General features: G+C 51.1%; 1 protein-coding gene across 1 annotated transcript in view; it reads right to left on the reverse strand.

Annotated features, from left to right (window-relative positions):
* The window catches only part of RYR1 (ryanodine receptor 1), a 119,062-nt gene that overhangs the window by 26,786 nt on the left and 72,008 nt on the right, over positions 1–20,268 (reverse strand). The window contains exons 73-90 of the mRNA XM_047079117.1: positions 19,705–19,764; positions 19,283–19,420; positions 18,626–18,738; positions 18,333–18,429; positions 17,975–18,081; positions 16,393–16,444; positions 16,190–16,258; positions 14,683–14,782; positions 14,324–14,403; positions 14,154–14,230; positions 13,256–13,329; positions 12,582–12,599; positions 11,388–11,468; positions 6,788–6,876; positions 6,564–6,692; positions 6,363–6,467; positions 4,112–4,193; positions 864–1,051 (exon numbers count right to left, since the gene is read on the reverse strand). Coding sequence (XP_046935073.1) covers positions 864–1,051; positions 4,112–4,193; positions 6,363–6,467; positions 6,564–6,692; positions 6,788–6,876; positions 11,388–11,468; positions 12,582–12,599; positions 13,256–13,329; positions 14,154–14,230; positions 14,324–14,403; positions 14,683–14,782; positions 16,190–16,258; positions 16,393–16,444; positions 17,975–18,081; positions 18,333–18,429; positions 18,626–18,738; positions 19,283–19,420; positions 19,705–19,764 — 1,659 coding nt within the window. The remainder of the gene's footprint in view (positions 1–863; positions 1,052–4,111; positions 4,194–6,362; positions 6,468–6,563; positions 6,693–6,787; positions 6,877–11,387; positions 11,469–12,581; positions 12,600–13,255; positions 13,330–14,153; positions 14,231–14,323; positions 14,404–14,682; positions 14,783–16,189; positions 16,259–16,392; positions 16,445–17,974; positions 18,082–18,332; positions 18,430–18,625; positions 18,739–19,282; positions 19,421–19,704; positions 19,765–20,268) is intronic.

Here is a 20,268-nt window from a genome sequence, read left to right on the forward strand (position 1 = left end):
TGTTCTGTGGTTATGTAAGAGAATGCACTTGCTCTCAGGAGATACACACTCAAGTATTTAGAAGAAAAGGGGAATCATGAGAGAGCAAATGTGGTAACAAGTGAGCGTTTGGGTAATCTGGGTGAAAAGGTAATCAGAAATTCTATGTAGTGTTCCTGCAGCTTTTCTATAGGCCAGAAGTTATTTCAGAAGAAAAAAACTGAACACGATGGTGAGGGAAGAGATCGGGCAGGAGTAACGGTAGGTAACACGTCTTCAGGGCTCCCGTGTTCCAGGCACTGTCCACACACCGTCTGCCTCACAGCAGTCCTGTGAGATGTGTTGTTATCCTAGTCCCATTTCACAGAGGAGGAAACTGAGGCTCAGAGCAGACGAGTAACCTACCTGGGGTTCCGTAGGGAGAGAAGGCAGCGCTGGGTTGGGAGGACTGACAGGGCAGGTGAGTGGGCTCCTGGATGAAGCTGGTTCCTGCACTTCCCTCCTAAGAGCCTCATTACCTGACCTGTAATGGTCATTGGTGACTGCCTCCCCCATTAGACTACAAGCCCCGTGAAGGCAGGGCTGTGTCTGTCTCGGCCCCGGAAGAGGGCCCGGCATGCAGGAGAAATGCAGCAAGCGTTGCTCAACTGAATAACTGTTACCTATAATGATTAGGATATGATGACTGTTAATGATAACAGAAATAAAGGTTCTCATTTGTGTTAATGCATTTCATCTTCAAAACAACCCGAAAGACGGTGTTATCCTCGCTTGACAGCTAAAGAAACTGAGGCTCACAGAGAAGTCTCTTGCCCGAGGCAGGCAGCCAGGCAGCGGCATGGCTGCCACTTGGTGCCCCCACCCACCTGCCTTCCAGCACCCACCTTCTGGAAGTCCTTCTTGGAGATGAGGCCACGGGGATCGGTGACGTAGTCCTGGAAGGCCTCAGAGCCCACGATGTCCTTGAGTTTCAGGAACATGTCGAAGAACTTGAGGATCATCTCCACGTTGGATGAGGATTCCACAAGCATGTCCACCATCTGCCGGGCAATCATGCCATTCACCACGTTCCCTGTGGGCAGGCCCTGGTCAGTGTGGCTGGTGGGACCTCCTCTCTGGAGCCCCCCTGAGCTGCGCTCCTTCTCCAGCTCAGGAGCCACCGGGATCCCCTATGCTGGTGGAAGCTTCCCTGGCCAGCTCCCAAGCCTCGCCTCAGAGGGCACAGCTCATTTCCTGATCTGCATCAGCATCATGTGTGAACCTGGCTGGTCCCCTCCCTGATAGGTGGGGGAGTCCTCAATAAAACTAACCGTGGCATAAGCTAACAGCAGGTCCCAGATGCCACGCCAAGTGCAGGGGAAGTGTGTTACTATCCGTGTTTCCAGATGAGGAAATAGACCCAGAGAAAGTCACACGCCCAGGGTTACATCGCCAACGAGGGGGTGAGGAGGACTTGAACCCAGAGCTGCATGACCTCAGAGCTCACACGCCTAAGCCTTCCACTTGTCCTCTGAGGTCAAGCAGGTCTGTAGATGAGCAAGGTAGGCCAAAGTTAAGAGGGCAGGGAGAAGTGGAGACTCTGGTAAACGGATCCCACCCCTGTCTAAAGCAAACTGGCTTCAGCTTCTTTTTGTACTTTTCCATTTTATTTATTTATTTAGATTTAAAAATTTTTATTTTTAAGTAATCTCTACACCCGGCCTGGGGCTCGAACTCACAACCCAGAGATCAGAGTTGCATGCTCCACGGATGGAGCCAGCCAGGCGCCCCTGTACCTTTCAATTTTAACATGGCTTCCAATTACATGAAAGTTGCAACAGTGCAAGGGGACCCTCCTATTCCAGATTCACTGACTGTTTACATTTTGCCACATTTGCTTCCTAATTCCTGTCTCGCTCCCTTCTCTTCCCCTTCCCCTACCCCCCCTCTATTTTTCTCCTGGGGCCATTCCAGAGTAAGCTGCAGACATGGTGTTTTTATCCTGAACATTTCAGTGTATATGCCTTAAAAGACAAGAACATTCTCTAATATAATCATAGCGCAGTCATCAAAATTAGATTTGACATTGGTATACTTTACTTATTTAAGCCGGTGCAGCTGATTTTTTGCCATGCGAGAATGTGGACAGGGTGGGTGGGGGGAAGGGTCACCAAATCTTTCCAATTTTCATGAAAAGCTGGGAATCTGATGTTTAAAGGGAACCTTCTGATTTGTAAAAAATGCTTATTTGGGACTGCAAGCTGGTGCAGCCACTCTGGAAAACAGTATGGAGGTTCCTCAAAAAACTAAAAATAGAACTACCCTACGACCCAGCAATTGCACTACTAGGCATTTATCCACGGGATACAGGTGTGCTGTTTCGAAGGGACACATGCACCCCCATGTTTATGGCAGCACTATCGACAGTAGCCAAAGTATGGAAAGAGCCCAAATGTCCATTGATGGATGAGTGGATAAAGATGTGGTATGTATATACAATGGAATAATACTCAGCAATCAAAAAGAATGAAATCTTGCCATTCGCAACTACACGGATGGAATTGGAGGGTATAATGCTAAGTGAAATTAGTCAGAGAAAGACAAAAATCATATGACTTCACTCATATGAAGACTTTAAGAGACAGAACAGATGAACATAAGGGAAGGGAAACAAAAATAATATAAAAACAGGGAGGGGGACAAAACAGAAGAGACTCATAAATATGAAGAACAAACTGAGGGTTACTGGAGGGGTTGTGGGAGTGGGGACGGGCTAAATGGGTAAGGGGCACTAAGGAATCTACTCCTGAAATCATTGCTGCACTATATGCTAACTAATTTGGATGTAAATTTTAAAAAATTAAAAATAAAATTAAAAAAATGCTTATTTACGTTTGACTTCAGCTCAGGTCATGAGCTCAGGTTCGTGAGTTCAAGCCCCACATGGGGTTCTGTGCTGACATCTCGGAGCCTGGAGCCTGCTTTGGATTCTGTGTCTCCCTCTCTCTCTCTCCCCCTCCCCCGCTCATGCTCTGTCTCTCTCTGTCTCAAAAATAAATAAACATTAAAATTTTTTTTAAAAAATGCTTATTTATATTTGACAGAGAGAGAGAAAGAGAGAGAGAGAGAGAGAAAGAGAGCAAGCAGGGGAGGGGAGCAGAGAGAGCTGGAAACAGAATCGGAAGTAGGTTCCAGGCTCTGAGTTGTCAGCACAGGGCTCAATGCGGGGCTCGAACCCACAAGCCGTGAGATCATGACCTGAGCCGAAGTCGGATGCTTAACCGACTGAGCCACCCAGGCACCCCAGGAACCTTCTAATTTTTAAAAGCTAATGACTACACATCAAAAACATTGAAAGATTGTAGGAGGATTATCCATTGCAACATTTTTTGTAATAGCAAAACATTTTTTTAATTTGAATGTCCGTTGACTGGGGTGTGGCTAAATGAATCACCGTTCACTCACACAATGGAGTATTATGCAACCATGGAAAGGAATGAGGACACTGAATCTCTGTAGAAAAGTCTTTGTCTACTAGTTAAAATGTCTTATTCATTAGCAGTAAATAATGGTTGTTTTAAGTCACTAAGTTTTGAGGACATTCCTGAGGCAGCAAAAGCTAAGTGACACATTTAACAAATGAACATAGATAACTATTAGGTGCATACATTTTTTTTTAAATGTTTATTTATTTTTGAGACAGAGAGAGACAGAGCATGAACAGGGGAGGTGCAGAGAGAGAGAGGGAGACACAGAATCGGAAGCAGGCTCCAGGCTCCGAGCTGTCAGCACAGAGCCCGACGCGGGGCTCGAACTCACGGACTGTGAGATCGTGACCTGAGCCGAAGTCGGACGCTTAACCAACTGAGCCACCCAGGCGCCCCAGGTACATACATTTTAAAGAGTGTCCAGGCCACCCACCTTATTAAGATTTCCCCGGGAATTCACAAAACTAACATGTGTACAGTTGGCATATAATAAGTGCTCAGTAAGGGTTTACCGAGTTTGGTACTGTGACTCCTTCATCAGCCCATTGACCCTGACACGATGTGGGATGAAGTTGAAGGTTAGGGTCTGCTGGGTCTCCGAGGGCCATTCCCTGCTTGTCTGTACCTTTGTACCCTCCCCTTACCCACACCCGCTGGGCACTTACCTTCTAGTAGCGACAGCAACATCACCACCATGTCCTTCTGTAGGTCCAGCAGCTCCTTCAGCAGCTCGATCTGGCTCGAGTCCTAGAGACCCCACACCCCAACCATGGGATGACTGGTCTCTGCAGAGACGCCTCCCCACCTCCAGCTGCTTCCGCCCCTCCTGACCCACCCCACGGGGCCTAAGACCCCTTTTTCTCCCCCTCTTACCTCCGAGGGGACCCGACTCCACACATGTTCCTCGGAAGCAGGGGAAGGGGCAGAGAGACAAGATTGTGGGGGTGGGGTTGGCACTTTGGGGGGTAAGCAGGCCCAACGGGTGCCACGTGGGGGCAAGAGCTGGCGGACAAGGAGGGCTGGGAGAGAAGCTTGGAGCTGAGAGAGACAGAGAGGGGCACGAACTGGGTAGGGAGACACAGCTGGGAAGGGGTGAGAGCTCAGCACTGTGCCTGGCTTATGGTGGCTGCTTGATCCATGTTTGTTGAGTGACTATGTGATGGAAAAAGCGAGACTCTGGGTTCAGGAAAAAGGCTGGAGGACTCAGCCACATGCCTTTCGGTGAACAATTTGGGAAGAATGTGGGGGCACATTGCCTCCGCAGTCACAGTGCCTCATGTAGTGCCTACAGAAACTTCCTACATGGTCAGAGTTCTGCCTCATCGTCCCCACAGGTATTCTGTTGAGCTACATAAAACTGCTAATATGTGAGCATTTTTGACCCACCGAGTGGTCATTTCATCTGGTTCTACCTAATACAATGGAGAAGGGGGAAGGATGCTGGATAAAAGGCACGTAAGGCTCCTCTACCCGAATGCTCCTTCTAGAGTTCTAATTCTAACACAGTTCCAAAGCTCGGCATTCTGACTCTGAACTCCCAACATTCCGGAATCTCAAAATCCAACTCTGTGGGTGCCCGTGGTGTGCGCCTGCCGGTGATGCACGAGGCAGCGCCCTGCTTCCGGTAACAATCCCAGTCTCAGAGCAAGTGGGGCTAACCCCACTTTGCTGGTTTCACAGGTGGGTATGTGACCAGATCTGGCCAATCAGAGCCCTCCCCTGGCCACGGTGATTGGTTCTGGGATGAGCATGTGACCCAATGGTCCAAACAGAGAATCCCAAGTGGGAGCTCCGACAAAAGAGGGATTATTTTCCCTCTGGAGCTGTTGGGGGGGGGGGTGCATAGAAGCCTGGGGCACCATTTTTTTTCAGTCCGGGGAAGAGCCTGCTTGAGAATGAAGCCAGAGAAGGCAGATAGTTCAGCTGACATCACTCTAGGCCCTGGATCTCTGGTGTGAACTGATAAATCCCTCCCACACCCCCACCCCGTTTAGGCCATCACTTTGCATTGGATTCCCAGCCCATGCAACCTAGCCCTAGTCCTTGGCTAATGCATTAGCACTGCACTGCAGGATTTGGAATTTTAGACCAAAATACCAGTACTCGCTAGACTTTGAAGATGACACCAATAACACAACTTCGACCGCACTGAAACTAAGGAATTGCATTCCAAGTTCAGCTCCTTTCAAAAAGTCAGGTGACAGCAGACAGGATTTCTGCCAGCCCCTGTGGCACCTTTGAGTAACTAGAAAAAGGCTCCCCTTCCTCAAGACGCTTCCTGCGGGGAAATTATAATACGGCGTACAGAGTACTGCCATCTGCTGGAACACTGTTACATTTATGCCGTTCAGGATGCGGATGGTACAGCCTCGAATATGTTTACCAGACAGAAGCAGAGCATGAGGCACTGACCAGACTGCAAAGGGGCAGGGGTGATAGGGGAAGGGTACACAGGATTCTAGAAATGGGAGAAGGACTCGACAGGGACCTTACATCATGGGTGCCCGAGATGGGCGTCATCTGCCGCAGGCAGAATAAAGAAGCAAAACACTCCTTCAGCCCCAGTCCCTGTTCTAGAAAGACACCCCCTTTCTGTCCCCAGGGAGGTCAGAGTCTGAGAGGACCTCACCCCGAGAAAAGAACACCAACCAATCATAGAGGAACTCCGGGCCCAAGGGGGCGGGGCCCAAACGTCAAACCAATGGAAGTGTGCATGGGAAGCCAGCCGATTGGTGGTGGCAGAGGAGGAGGCGGGGTCATGCAGAGAGCCAATCCAGAAGGAAGATGGATTTGGCCACCCCTAGGGACCTCTTCTGGAACGTGCCAGGGGGACTCCGGTGAGAAACTGAGTTGGAAGTGAGCCGCTTCGGGGATGCCCGAGAACAGCTGCAGGAAGAACAACAGAGGGTTTCGAACCTGAGCGAGCTTCATCATCATGTGGGCAAACACGTGCAGGAATCCCACCACGGCGTCCCAGAGGCGGCTGTGCGCCAGGCTCTGCTGGTTCCCGGTGCAGGGGCCCTGGGGGCAGAGGGCTGCAGTGAGCGCCAAGCAGGGCGCAGGGTGCGGGGATAGGGGGTGGGCGTGCCTCGCTCCGCCCCAGAGGGCGGGTCCTACCTGGATGTACTCGGTGAGGCTGTTGAACACCTGTTTAGCGACCGACATGGCCTTGGAAAAGTTCCTCTTGCCCTGCTCCTCAATGACATCCTTGCCGGAGTAGTACCAGTAGAAGTCGCTGATGGACTCCTGGGGGGACCGACGGGGTGTGAGGGGGTGCTGGGGCCAACCGGGGCCCCACAACCCCCCACCCAGGTCACACCTGGACGGCCTCACAGCCTCACCTGCAGCCGCAGGAGGTAGTCCACCGTGCAGATGATGATGTTGATGGTGGTCGTGTTCCCTGTCTGTGTCCGTAGGTAATTTTGGAAATCTGGGGAGATGAAAAGCCATTCGTTCATTGAGAGTCTGCCGTGTGCTAGGGGAGGTGGACAGTGGGTCATTTATTCATTTATGCAATAGGTTTATTGAGTGCCTCTTGTATGCCAGAGGCATAGAATTGTTCTCGTTAGTTTATTTAATAAATCTTTATCAAGTACCTACTGTGTGTCAGAGGAAGATGAGGATCATTTATTCATTTATGTAAATAACTATCGAGGGCCAACTACATGCCAGATATGGTGGAGGGTCAGTCATTTATTCATTCATCCCCCCCCCCCCCGCAAACACCTTTCTTGTGCACCCACAGTATAGCAGGGGAAAATGGAGATTCAGTCTTCCGTTTGTTTCCAAAAATGTTTATCGAACACCTACTATGTGATGGGGGAGATGGAAGATTGGTTATTTATTCATTCATTTATCCAACAAATATTTACTGAGCACCTAGCCAAAGCCAGAAGAGATAAATATCTGCCATTTCTTTTGTATATTTGTTCAATATCTATTTATTTATTTTTAACGTTTATTTTTGACACAGAGAGAGAGAGAGAGAGAGACAGAGCATGAGTGGGGGAGGGGCAGAGAGAGGGAGACACAGAATCCGAAGCAGGCTCCAGGCTCTGAGCTGTCAGCACAGAGCCCGATGCGGGGCTCGAACTCACGGACCACGAGATCATGACCTGAGCCGAAGTCGGATGCTCAACCGACTGAGCCACCCAGGCTCCCCTCAATATCTATTTATTGAGCACATACTATCTGCTAATGTGAGATGGAGATTGGCCACTTATTCTTCGGTACTACAAGTTTATCGAGCATTTATGATGTGCCAGGCACTGTTCTGGGCCCTGGGAATACAGCAGTAAAAGAAAAAGTCCCTGCCCTTGTGAAGTTTATATTCTTGTGTAGTAATTTTTCAATCTTTTCTGACTGCAACTTACAGTAGGGGAACCATTTTACATTAAAACCCAGTACATGTGTTTAAACTGAAATTATATCCACATATACCCAAAACAGAAGTTTCACATACTCACACATGTGCTATGTATTCTGGTATTTTCTGTCCTGTGCTAGTCTAGTTACCTACAAAAGAATTCTGATCTCGAGAAGGAGAAAAAATAGTTTCAAACAGAGAGGGAGGCAAACCATAAGAGACTCTTAAATACAGAGAACAAACTGAAGGTTGATGGTGGAGGGTGAGGGAGAAGGGAAAATGGGTGATGGGCATTGAGGAGGGCACTTCTTGGGATGAGCACAGGGTGTTGTATGTAAGCGATGAATCACAGGAATCTACCCCCCCCCCAAACCAAGAGCACACTGTATACACTGTATGTTAGCCAACTTGCCAATAAATTATATTTTAAAAAATTATCTTAACTCACTACATTCGTAGTCCTCAATCTCTCAACCTTGGCTGCATGTTAGAATCACCTGGAGGCTTTTCAAAGTCACCCTGCTCAAGCCCCAACCCTAGACCAATTAAATTACAATCTCTGAGGGTGAATGAACACTGGGCTTTAGTGTATTTTAAAAATATGCTCCCCAGGCATATCAGCGTGGAATTCAGATGAGAGCCTCTGAAATACACGGATTCACAACCCTCTGGTGCATTGGTTCCCACTATTTGAAAAACATTCTTCTATGGCAAAAAGCTGATAACTGCTACAGCTGAGTGATGGGTACCATTTATTAGACCATTCTCTCTATTTTGGTTGCGGTTGAGAAGTTAGTAATAATAATAATTATAAACATGGGTTCATGGGTCGTAGGGGTGGTGGTGGTGGGGAATACCGAGCAGAATGATCAGGGTTGTGAGGTGGGAAACCTAGGCGGCTGCAGTCACCCAGAGGAGATACCTAACTCAGCTGACGACGACGTAATCAAGGAAGGCTCCCTGGGGGAAGGGACCTCAACCGAGGCAGGAAAGGTAAGTAGGAGTGGGCTGTATGAATTCCCAGCTGTGTGACCTCAGGCAGTTATTGAATCCCTATGTGTGGCACAGAGTGTGCCTCAGTTCCCCCATATGTAACATGGTGGTTACAGCACACCCTACTTTATGGAGCTCTTGTGAATTTTTAATGCTTTGGCGTACATAAAAAACTTAGGACAGTGGTGTCCTGGTGGCTCGGTCAATTAAGCGTCTGACTCTTGATTTTGGCTCAGGTCATGATCTCACCGTTTGTGAGATGGAGTCCTGCATCAGGTTTTGTGCTGACAGCGTGGAGCCTGCTTGGGATTCTCTCTCTCTCTCTCTCTCTCTCTCTCTCTCTCTGTATCCCCCACTTACACTGCACTCTCTCTCTCTTTTAAAAATTTTTAATGTTTTATTTATTCTTGAAAGAGAAAGAGAGAGAAAGAGCAGGAGCAGGGTTGGGGCAGAGCGAGAGAGGGACACAGAATCGGAAGCAGGTTCCAGGCTCTGAGTTGTCAGCACAGAGCCCCACATGGGGCTGGAACTCACAAACCGCGAGATCATGACCTGAGCTGAAGTTGGACGCTTTACCGAATGAGCCACACAGGCACCCCTCTCTCTCTTTCAAAATAAATAAATAAATGCTTTTTCCAAATTAAAAACAAAAATTAGGATAGCCATCTGGTACGAGTGCTCAATAAACATTAGCTGTTCTTAAAGAGCCTTAAAGAGTGCTGAGGTTAATGGCTGCACTTTGGAGCAGTGATTGTCAAAGCGTGGGTCCCAGACCGGTAGCCTCAGCATCTCCTGGGAACTTGTCAGAGACAAGAATTACTGGACTCCATCCCAGAACTACTAAATCAGAGAATCTGGGGCGGAGCCCTCAAATCTGTATTTTAACAAGGCCTCGAGGTGATTCTGAGGCCCTCTTAAGTTGGAGAACCACCTCTGTAGACCCATTTGCCAAATGATCAATTCATCAAATTGTGAAGGCAATGAAAACAAACTTCAGTTAAGTCCTTTGCACGTTCATGGCAATGTCATGTTGCACAGGATGGCTTTACCAGCCCTTGAAAGGTTTTCCGCCCCCCCCCAAAGTTTTACTGTCCAGCTGACATCTATTTCATAATTGCTGGATCATAATCACTTCTATTTCATAAACCATTTTGCCTGGTTTCACACTGTAGATGAAGATTATGCTCAAATATTCAGTATTTTATAAGCAAATGTATGTTTTCTAACTCCTTTGTGTTAATTTCAACTGGGCTATATGCCTAAATGTTTACATATACAGCTCCCCTCTCCCGTAAAAAGCTGTCAACCAAGAACATAGTCTCAGACATGTACAAGAGAAAAACCTGTTGTCTACTTCGAATGGCACCAAACACTCAAGACATGCGAGGCACCTGAGATTTGAAAGATATTTCAAATGTTTATTTGATTGGGCTGGTTAATGGATCCACGAATTTATGCAGAGGACTGGCTTGTAAATTTGGTAGGAGAGAGGAATTCCCCCCTTTAGCACCTTCTCGTTTCCAAATAATCATAGATCCAGGGAATAACATTCATTTAAAACCCCAAAGACTGATTTCACCTTAGTTACAATTAAAGAAAGTCCTAGTCACGTGGCACAAAGGTATTTCATGAACCTTGAAGAAAAACTGGCTGTGGACATAAGAGCTTTTGAGAATGCAGAGCAATGGATCCTGCTTTATCCTTTGTTTGAACAGAGAAGAGTGTGGATTAAAGACATTTACATATGAGTTACCTTCACGAACATTAGCAAATGGGATGCAGGTTCTATGGAAGTTAGATTTATGATTACTTCCATTCTTGTCATGAAGCTTAGTTTCTGGGCAGTCTGTGGTTTCACAATTACCTGCTAAGTATCACAACCACAACCCTGAGACTTGCATATTTGTTATAGGAAATGGCATTGGGTAAAAGTTTGCTGTACGGAAGTTTGATGGTCCCTTTAAGGCTGTGAGCTATGTATGTTTCACTAGCTTGCTGTGTCAGCCTTGATCTGGTTAAACCGCCTGAACCAGAAAAAAAGTTGGGGAAACTCTAGTTTAAGTTAGGAAAGGATCTGTAAGGCCTTCCACCTGGCAGAGTATTTTAGAAGTGAAATTAAGAAGTGATTCTAATAAACTCATTTTTAAATGCCATGTGATTCCCCCCCCCCCTCTACAAAACCAAAGTATGGAAATCTACTGCATCTACTTAACTCTGGCAGCTGCTGCAAAATGCCTGTGGAAAAATGCCATGTGGCTAATTGCTCATTTGGGCAAACTGATCTGGGGGCAGGCAGGTTTGGGGGCAGATTTCTTTTGGGGAATTTGGACTGGCTAGAAGAGGTGAAAGTGTAGCAAAGGGGCTAGATTCCAGAAATTCAAGAGCGATTTAGGAAGGTGGGTGGGCAGGGCTTGATAATGGATGAAAATAAAGGATGGAGGACAATCGGGGCCAGGGCGAGTGGTGAGGCCACCTCTGATAAGGAGGGAGGGGCCTGGAGTTTAACTCAGGCAACCCTTCTAGACTGACCCCAAACCCTGGCCTCCTCTTCATCCACTCTCCCACCCGCCCCTCCTCCTCACCATTATTGTGCCCCTCGCAGAGCAATTGCAGAAAACGGAACAGATCTTGGGTGAACTCATCGTCTGCCATGACCTTCTCTCCTGGGTGGAAGAGGGGGGGGCAGGGCCCAGAAAGTGTCAGATGTGTCAGGGGAGAGCGCACACATGCACACGGCCCTTGCACACTGCAAACGCATGCACAAAGCACGGGTGCGCAGGGAGGAGCAGCCGCCACTTCAAAGACACTGTGAGGGCCACGGGCATCCATGACACCAGGGGGTCCCGATTTCAGAGGCATCAGCAAATGAAGACCTGAAGGGTCCTGAGTCATGAAGCTGGGGCCTCAAGCGTCTTTCTAAATATCTGTGCTCCTCTGACGTCACCACTTGTGTGCCGTCTGGGAATGTCTGCCTACCCAGCAGAAGTTCAGGCAGCTGGTATCTCCCTCAGCCCCCATCCAGGGCCACGGAGGGTGGAGTTAATGGATTAAGGGGATTGGAGTCAATTTCACGCAAAGGCTCTGAGCAGGAGGGGATTGGGCAGGGAGTGGGATCCAAAGCCAGCCAATTGGCTCAGATGCCTTGAAATCAGCCAATCCAGGAGATGCGGGGGAGGGAGGGGGAGGCGTGTAAACATGGGCCAATCAGAATGGGCATCTGAAAGAAGCCAGTCACCGTGGGCTCTAGAGGAGGGAAGAGAGAAAGGGAGGCTAGACAGGGATGGGCCAACCAGAGCAGGTGCAGAGGAGGCACGCACACCAATCAGAGTGGATGCTGGGGGCAACCAATCCGGTTGGCGTATGGGAACCGCAGACTTGACCAATCTGGGGTCGCGGGCGCAGAGAGCGGGGTAGGTGGGAGTGGGGATTACCCCACCCCGGGACTGCGAATCTGGGTCTGGAAGTCTGAGAACATCCAGCTGGAAAGGGATCTTTGCCATCTTCTCTAGCTTCTATTTTACACATGGGGAAACTGAGGCTTATAGAAGGGAAGAGACTTGTTCTTAGTCTCGGGTATTGTTAGTGGCTAATCTGGGACCCGAATCTTGGTCTCTGGACCCCTGATCTCAAGACTTTCTGCCGGCGGGATGCATCGCTGAAGGGTTCCTCCCCCCCTGGATGTCCCAGATCCTCAGCCCCCAGGTGGAGGGGGGCGGTTGGGGGTTAGAAGGGAGGGGTGCAGCAGCACAGCAAGGGGAATGGGCTGGGGGAATTACCGTTCTGGCGGTTGATGACTGGGGCAGCCAACAGGATGGGAGGAGGAAGCAGGAAAAAAGAGGGAAAAAAAAGAGACAGGAAGGAGACAGAGACAAACACAGAAAAACAGTGACACAGTCAGAGATGAAGAAGACACCGACACGAAGAGAGGAACAACCACAGAGAATCAGACCGATAAGGAGACAGATGGAACCAAGGAAGAGTAGGAAATGAGGGTAAAAGCGGAGGGAGAGAAAGAAGAGGGAAGAGAAAAACAGGTGTACAAGTAGAGGTGGAGGGGCAGGAGGCGAGGATCAGGGCAGAAAAGTTAGACACGTCACAACACGGCAAAGAGGAGACTCGATTAACCCGGATTAGGGACATTAATGAGAACAGCAACCAGGGTGGGAGACTTGGGGCACGTGGAGAGCGGGGGTCGGTGTGGTGATGGGTGAGAGAACACAGGACAGAAGGACAGCCAAGGGTGGGGACCCCGAGGAGGGAGACCCGGGAGGAATGTGGGGGCAGGACTGGGGACCACTGCACAGGAGGTGGGGGTGGGGGGGGTGGAGCTTGGGGATGGTTGTGGAGCGGAGGAGTCTTGGAGGAAGGGAGCTTTGGGCAATGTGGGCGAGGGGGCGATCCCGAAGGAAGAGGATGTCCCAGGAGAGGGAAGCCCAAGAGAGGGCCTCACCGGTTCCATCCTCGTTCACCATGCCCAGCCCCTCTGCCTTGTTCTGTCTCTCGAAGGCGTTGAGATCCAGGACGCTGTGCGAGGGGCGGGGGAGGTGGAAGGAAAGATGGGGAAGATGGGCTGAGGCCTCCGCCCTCTTTCAGAGCCCTGCAACGCCCCCACCCCCACCCCACCCTGCCGTTAGCGAGTCGAGGGCCACAGTAAACCAGGAATGAGCTGAAATCATCGAGAGGAAGCAGAAACTGAACTGGAAGAAGCCATGTGGCCGCAGCTCACAAGTAAGGTGGGGCCAGGATGAAATATGCACAAGTTGAAATCGGGAGGAAACAGAAACCCTCAATTAGCAAAGCTGGTGGGGGAGGGGAGGAGTCAGTTGCCAGAAGAGAACAAAGGCAGAGGTAGTAGTCAAGTTAATAGGGGTCATCAGAGAGAGCCCCAGTTCCCTGCTGCTTCAGTGCCCCTTGCATTCTCCACAAGCTTTCGGCTTCAGCTGTTCGTTCATTTTTTTTTTTTTCAAGTTTACTTATTTATTTTGAGAGAGAGACACAGCATGAGGAGGGGAGAGGCAGAGAGAGAGGGAGAGAAAGAATCCCCAGCAGGCTCTGCACTGTTAACCTGATGCGGGCCTCGAACCTAGCAACCGTGAGATCATGACTTGAGCTGAAACCAAGAGTCATGAAACCAAGATCATGACCCACGCTGAAGTTGGATGCTTAACCGACTGAGCCACCCAGGAGCCCCTCCAACTGTTCATTCTTAAAGCCTCTCGCTACTGTTATGATAATCAGCTCCCTGGTATTTGAGCTAGTTTGAGTGGGCCTCTGTTCCTGGCGATGGTACCGAGTGGGGGCACAGCAACCGCAAAGAGCGTGACTGAAAGATGTCCCCTAGACCCTACCTGCATGTTTGCATCAGCGCCTGGATACTCTGGAAGAAGCCAACTTCCTTCTTGTCCTTCAGATAATCCAGCATTTTCTACAGAAGGGGTGGGCGGGGAGGAGGAGCTGGGAGTCACACAGGAACCTCCCACCCCTCTTAGCCCTCTTCCCAAGTCCCTTCTCCTGTTACCTGTTGCACATCAGCATTGCCTCCATTTAGGATGGAGATGCCCAGCTTCAGGGTGGAGGACACCATGGCGCCCGTCTCTCCTGCGGGGGGGGCGGAGGGTCGCATAAGAGGGTCCGCTCAGTTTGAGAGCACTGTTCTCCACCCACCAGAAAACAGCCATCCCAGGGTACGTGGGAGAAGTGGGGGGGGGGGGAGTAGCATGCCAGGGCGAGGGACGGGTGAGACATCGCGAGGCAAGTGGAATGTGTGAGCGCTGGCGTGCAAAGCACAGGCATGCGGGGTGGGCGAGGGTGCCCCGGGGTCCCCGGGGAGTGGGGACAGGATGCGCATGCTCGGGAGGAGGGCCTGCACGAGCGCACCTTTGCAGGCGCTGATCATCTGGAGCACCATCTCCGCGGCTCCCCGGTTGTGCAGCCGCGCCTGCTGGTACAGGAGCCTCTGCTTCTCCATCTCTTTCTCCTGCGGCAGAGCCAGGCCCGCGGCGCCTAGTGAGTCCAGGCTCGCCAGCCAGCCTTCTCCCCTCACAGCCTCATCCCTCACCCTGACCCTCCCTGCTCCAACCACACCTAATTTCTTTTTTTTTTTTTTTTAATTTTTAAAACGTTTATTAAAATGTGAGAGAGAGCGCATGCGCAAGCTGGGGAAGGGCAGAGAGAGGGAGACAGGGGATCTGGAGCAGGCTCCAAGCTGCCAGCAGAGAGCCCGAGGTGGGGGCTCGAACTCACAGAACCGCGAGATCATGACCTGAGCCGAAGTCAGACACTTAACCGACTGAGCCACCCAGACGTCCCCACACCTCATTTCTTTAATTGTGAACTCCCTCTATCCCCTGGGACTGAAGTCCACGATTTGTCTCTTGTGCTCGGTACGGGGCCAGACACGGAGCAATCTTAACCTGGACCCACACGTGGACCCCCAAGGGGGCCCTGAACAGGGGAAAAATTATATTTTTGTGTTTACCGCCCTCTGACTGAAACGGAGCATTTCCTTCCATTATAAATCATAGCAATATTAGAACCCATGGTTGTGTCACCAAGAAGAACCACAGATGTTTCCATGCCGCGTTATTTTTGCAGCCATCTTAAAACACTGCTTATGTTCATTACTCATCAGTTACTGTAGCTACTGGCCCCACTGTGAAATCGTGTCATTTGAAGGATGCCTAACCCTAACCCTAAAGGCAGTTATGACTGTCTTACAATTTTTTAAACAATATTTTGATGGTTCTTTCAATATGCTTGCTTCCTTTGCTATGAATTCATTTTATACATTTAAAAACATACTTCTAAGAGAGGCTTCACCAGATGCCAAAAGGGACCCTGGCAGAAAAACGGTTAAGAAACTCGGGGCAATGCTTACTGACTGCCTTAATGATGAATGGATGGGTCAGCTGCGTGGTTACCAGCTCTTTCTCACTGCCTGGCCTTTGCACATGCTGTTCCCCCGATCTGAAACACCTTTCTCCTTTTCTTCATCTGGCACACTCCTTTTATCCTCCTGCTCAGACATCCTCTCCTCCGAGAGGCCCTCCCTGACACCCTTCCCCCACAGGGTGGGTCAGGCACCTTGCTTGGGCTTCCACAGTCCCCTAAACTCCCCCCCCCCCCATGTCTCCCTGAGCTTCTTTGGATTCCCCGACCCTGACCCCTCTGCCTGGAGCTTCCCTCATCACCACCATGAATATTGTTGCTGTCTGGTTGATGTATCTGTCTTCCCAGTAAACTGAGTCATTGCCGTGTCCCCAACATCACCTAGCACAGGGCTGGGCCCAGAGCACTACTCTGTGAACACAGGCTGAATGAATGAGGAATGACCGAAGGCAGGGTCCCTTATCCCTTTTCTCAGGGACCTCCTGATCCCACCTACCTCAAAGGAAACCTCAACTTCCTCTTCTTCGGCTTCGCCGTTCTCCCCTCCCTCCTCCAAGTGGCAGCTCTGGGGATGGGGCATCAGTTAGGGATGGCGGTGAACAGGGCAGACACCCCAGTTCACCCCCAGCCCTGTCAGTGGACAGGCACTGCAGCTGGGGAGAAGGGAGCCTGGCCTGGGGGATGGGGGCAGGGCCTCACCTTTGCCATGATGTCGGCATACGCCATATACAGGTAATCCTCGTCCAGTTTGCTGAGGAAGTAAGGGAGGAGAGAGTCAGGACCTGGTGGAGAGGACCCCCATCTCATAACAGCTTCCGGTTTTCCTTTGGAGAGCCATGCTCAGGCTGTGTGGTTTGGGTGGGAGAGACTGTCCACGGCCAGAGTGGGCATGTGACTGAGGATGAGCCAGTTGGCATTTTCGATCTGCTTGGCCACCGTAATAAATAGATACGAGATGGTTATGGGATTCGTGCTGGTCCACTGGAACTCGTTCTGGGAGTCTTGCTGGAACTATTGGTAGATGTGCTCCCTTTCCACTGGGGTTGCCAAAATGATGTGATGGACACCTGGAGCTTCTAGGGCCATTTTGCCACCTGTTGGTTCATTTGACCACTATGACCTTCTTGGGTCTCCTCAGCAAAAATAATAATAATAATAATAGTAGTAGTAGTAACGGCCAACACCCATTGAATATTTACTCTAAGTTAGTCCCTGTTCTAAGTGCTTTATATATGTATTAACAAATTAATTCTCACAATGATCCTATTAGGTAGATACTACTAGCCTCATTTTACAGATGCACAAAGATCCTTCTTGGCCAAACCACACAACCTGGATAATATAACTCCAGAGTCATGGCTTTCCAAAGGATGGAAAACAGGACGCTCAGTGTCCCAGTGTCCCGTGTAGCTGGTGGTGGCCTGATGTCAGAATTCTGGCAGATGAGAGATGTACAGAAGCCCACCAAGGAGAGCGCCTTTTCTTGGATAAAAAAGATCTTGATTTTGCTCAGAGGGAAAAAAAAGGCCTTCTCTTTCTTTCTGCCTGGCATGTGGTCGTGTCTGGAAGTTCAGCGATCCATCTTATGACCACAAGACAAAAGGTCAGAATGGCAGGGCGGAAAGCCCGAACAGAGCCCGGGTCCCCATCTGCCATCGTGCCGCTGCCCAGCCCTGGACTTTCTCCCTCCTGACTTCGTGGATGTGTGAAACATAAATCCCTATGCCTCTATTTCCTTATCCACAAAAAGGAGCTGTCGGTGGTATCCGTCTCGTAGTGCGAAGATTAAGTGAGAGAGTAGATACGTCAGGGGCCCAGCACGGGGCCGGACACATAATAAGCACTTGATAAATGTTGCCTGTTACTACTGTTCCCAGCAGCACCCTTGTTTTAGTCCCAAGACTGTCATTAGCCTGTACAAAGCTTTTGTGTGCATCAGAAAAAGCCCTCTTCTCCTTTTTTCCATCTATGGGAAATTTGTTATGACGTGCTGATTTCTTTCTCGTAACTTACTGATTTTGTCTGAGCAAGACACTTTCATCCAGACAAGCCTACACCGATATTGCCTAGGATGTGAACTCTTCAGAAGCAATGCCCTCGTGAAGTGCTCAGCCTGCAAAATGGTCCACGGTGGCCCTGCCTGTCCTCGTAAAGTGACATTGAAGGATGGGCTGTGGGGCTCCCCTAGGACACACAGGGTCTGCCTCGAGGAGCAGGGTGGTTGCTAGGGGCGGGGAGGAAGAGATTCCTTCCCCAGGACCGAGGTGGGGGCGGTCCTCACCTCTTTTCAGTCAGGGCAGTGCGGCTGAAGTGCAGGACCAGCTGGTGCAGGGGGTCAGGCTTCTTCTCTTCCACTTCCTCCTCCTCCTCCTCCTGCTCCCCAGCTTTCTAGGGGAGGGGTGGGGCTTGGGAAAGGGGGTTCTAGAGTCCCCACTTGTTTCCCCCCACCACCACACACACACACAGCCCCGCTGTGGCTGGATTTTCTCTCTTTCCCCACATGCTGCACCCAAGCCAGGGGCCGCCACTCCCCATACCCCTCAAGGTGAAGGGCGACCCCCGGAAATGTGCAGCCAGCAGCCTTGACCCCCAGCCCTATCCAGCCCTGCCCCTATACTCCCAGGCAGGCCCCAGCTCACTGAAAGGTCATCTATCATGCGGTCTTCAAAACTGTGGTCTTCGGTCAGGATCCATGCGGCCTTGTAGCTCTCCAGGAACATGTTACACGCACGGTGCCTGTGGGGGGAGGGGGGAGGGGAGGAGGTGTGTGGCATCACTGAGACCATCCCCGCTCCACGCCTCCTCTGTCCTTCCACACGTCTACCTTCCCAACCATTCCCCAACGCCATCGAGTCGGCATTCTGTCCTCCCGCCTCCTCAGCCAGCCCTTCTCCACCGCCCCTCAAGCTCCCTTCTACCCTGGGGGTCTTACGTGGGCAGGTTGTACAGGGGGGTCATGCGGAAACAGGCAACGACCGCCCTCCGGCGCTGCTTGGACAAGAGCTTGTGCCACACGGCCTTCTTGGATTTGTAAGGGTGCTCGATCTGGGGGGGGGGGGGGGAGCCGGGCGGCAATCTGTCATGTCCCCGCCTCTACCCCGATCTGATTCCTACCCCAGACCCCCTGGGTGAAACTGCCCATCTATGCCCAGGCCCAAATTCAGGCCCAACTCACAGGGCTGTAGGAACTCCCCGGCCGTACCAAGAGAGTCAAGGTTCGAACCTGGGCTTTGCTTCCAGACCGAAATGTCTGTCCTAGGCCCGCCCACAGGCCCAGGGTCACTACCCAGGCCCGTCACCATCCAGAGACCCACCCACGGTCCTGCCCAGAGTCAAGGCGTCTTCACCAGGCCCCACTCTAGACCCCAAATTCTGACCCTGACCCCGCCCCTAGGCCCGAGATCTAAGCACCAGGTCCTTCCCCTGCGGTTCCCAAATTCCTTTCTAAAGCCTCGCGTTTAACTCCAGGCTCCACCCAGAGACCCAAGGTTCACCCTCAGACCCCGCCCACAGATTCAAGGCCCGCCCCTTGCCCCGCCCAGAGACCCCAGCTCCCCGCCCCCTCCTAAGACCCTTCCCGCCCAGCCACCTGCTCCAGATGGTAGAGCACCGCAGACACCTCCTGGACCCTGCGCACGATCTTCTCGGGGTCGTCGGCGTCCTCCTCACGGCCCGGGAGGCCCCGGTACAGGGCCATCTGCCAGCGCAAAGAAGGGGAGCCTTCCACCTGACGGGAGGGAAGAACGGCGGCCGGCGTGAGGGTCCCTCCCCCTGCTGGCTCCCGTTCCCCAGCCGGGCTCGTCTGAGGGCCCCTCCGCTCGCTCGAGGTGGGCTTCTCTGGCTGCCCCGCCCCCCTTTCGGTGCCGTGACCATTCATTCTGACCATTCATTCGGTGGGTGAGTACACGTTAAGGTCCTTCTCACCCTGCCTGGTACAGAGTAAGTATACTTGGCTATTATTGTTGCTACCGTCCTAACGTGCCCCTTTTGGTTGCAGATTAAGGAGGGTACCTTTCCCTGAAGGTGAAGGTTGTTCTGCAGATATTCCCGGACCTCCTCATCTGTGTCTTTCTGGGGAGACATGGCCAGACTGGGTCACTCCGATGGCCCAGCATCCTCCTTAACCCACATCCCTTTCCCTTCCAGGCCCATCATCCCAGCAGCTGGCGAGAGGCTTGTGGGGAGGGGGGCATCTGGGAGAAACTGAAAGGGTCCGATGGTCAGGAATTGTCAGAAGGGAGTCCTGGAGGCCACAGATGCACCTTGAAGAGACAGTAAGGATTAGAAGGGCCTTGTGGGGATGTGAGTGGAGGTAGGGAGTGATGAGGGAATGCCCTCAAAGGTCAAATGAGGCCACCGAGGGATTATTGGAGGTCAGAGGAGGGTCAAAGTGGGGCCGCGAGATGGGCAGGGAGTTTTTGAAGATCAAAGGAGGTGGGGGGGAGTATAAGGGAGACAACAAGATCAGCAGAGGTCATGAGGGATCAGGCAGATCAACCAAGTCACCAGTAGGGTTTTCATGGAGGCCAAAGAAGGGTCAGCGGGGGGGATTCCCAGAAGAGAGGGGCCCTCAAA

This window comes from Lynx rufus, unplaced genomic scaffold (assembly GCF_022079265.1).
Source record: "Lynx rufus isolate CCGP_SWC_20201006 ecotype Redwood Valley unplaced genomic scaffold, mLynRuf1.p SCAF_16, whole genome shotgun sequence".
NCBI lineage: Eukaryota > Metazoa > Chordata > Mammalia > Carnivora > Felidae > Lynx > Lynx rufus.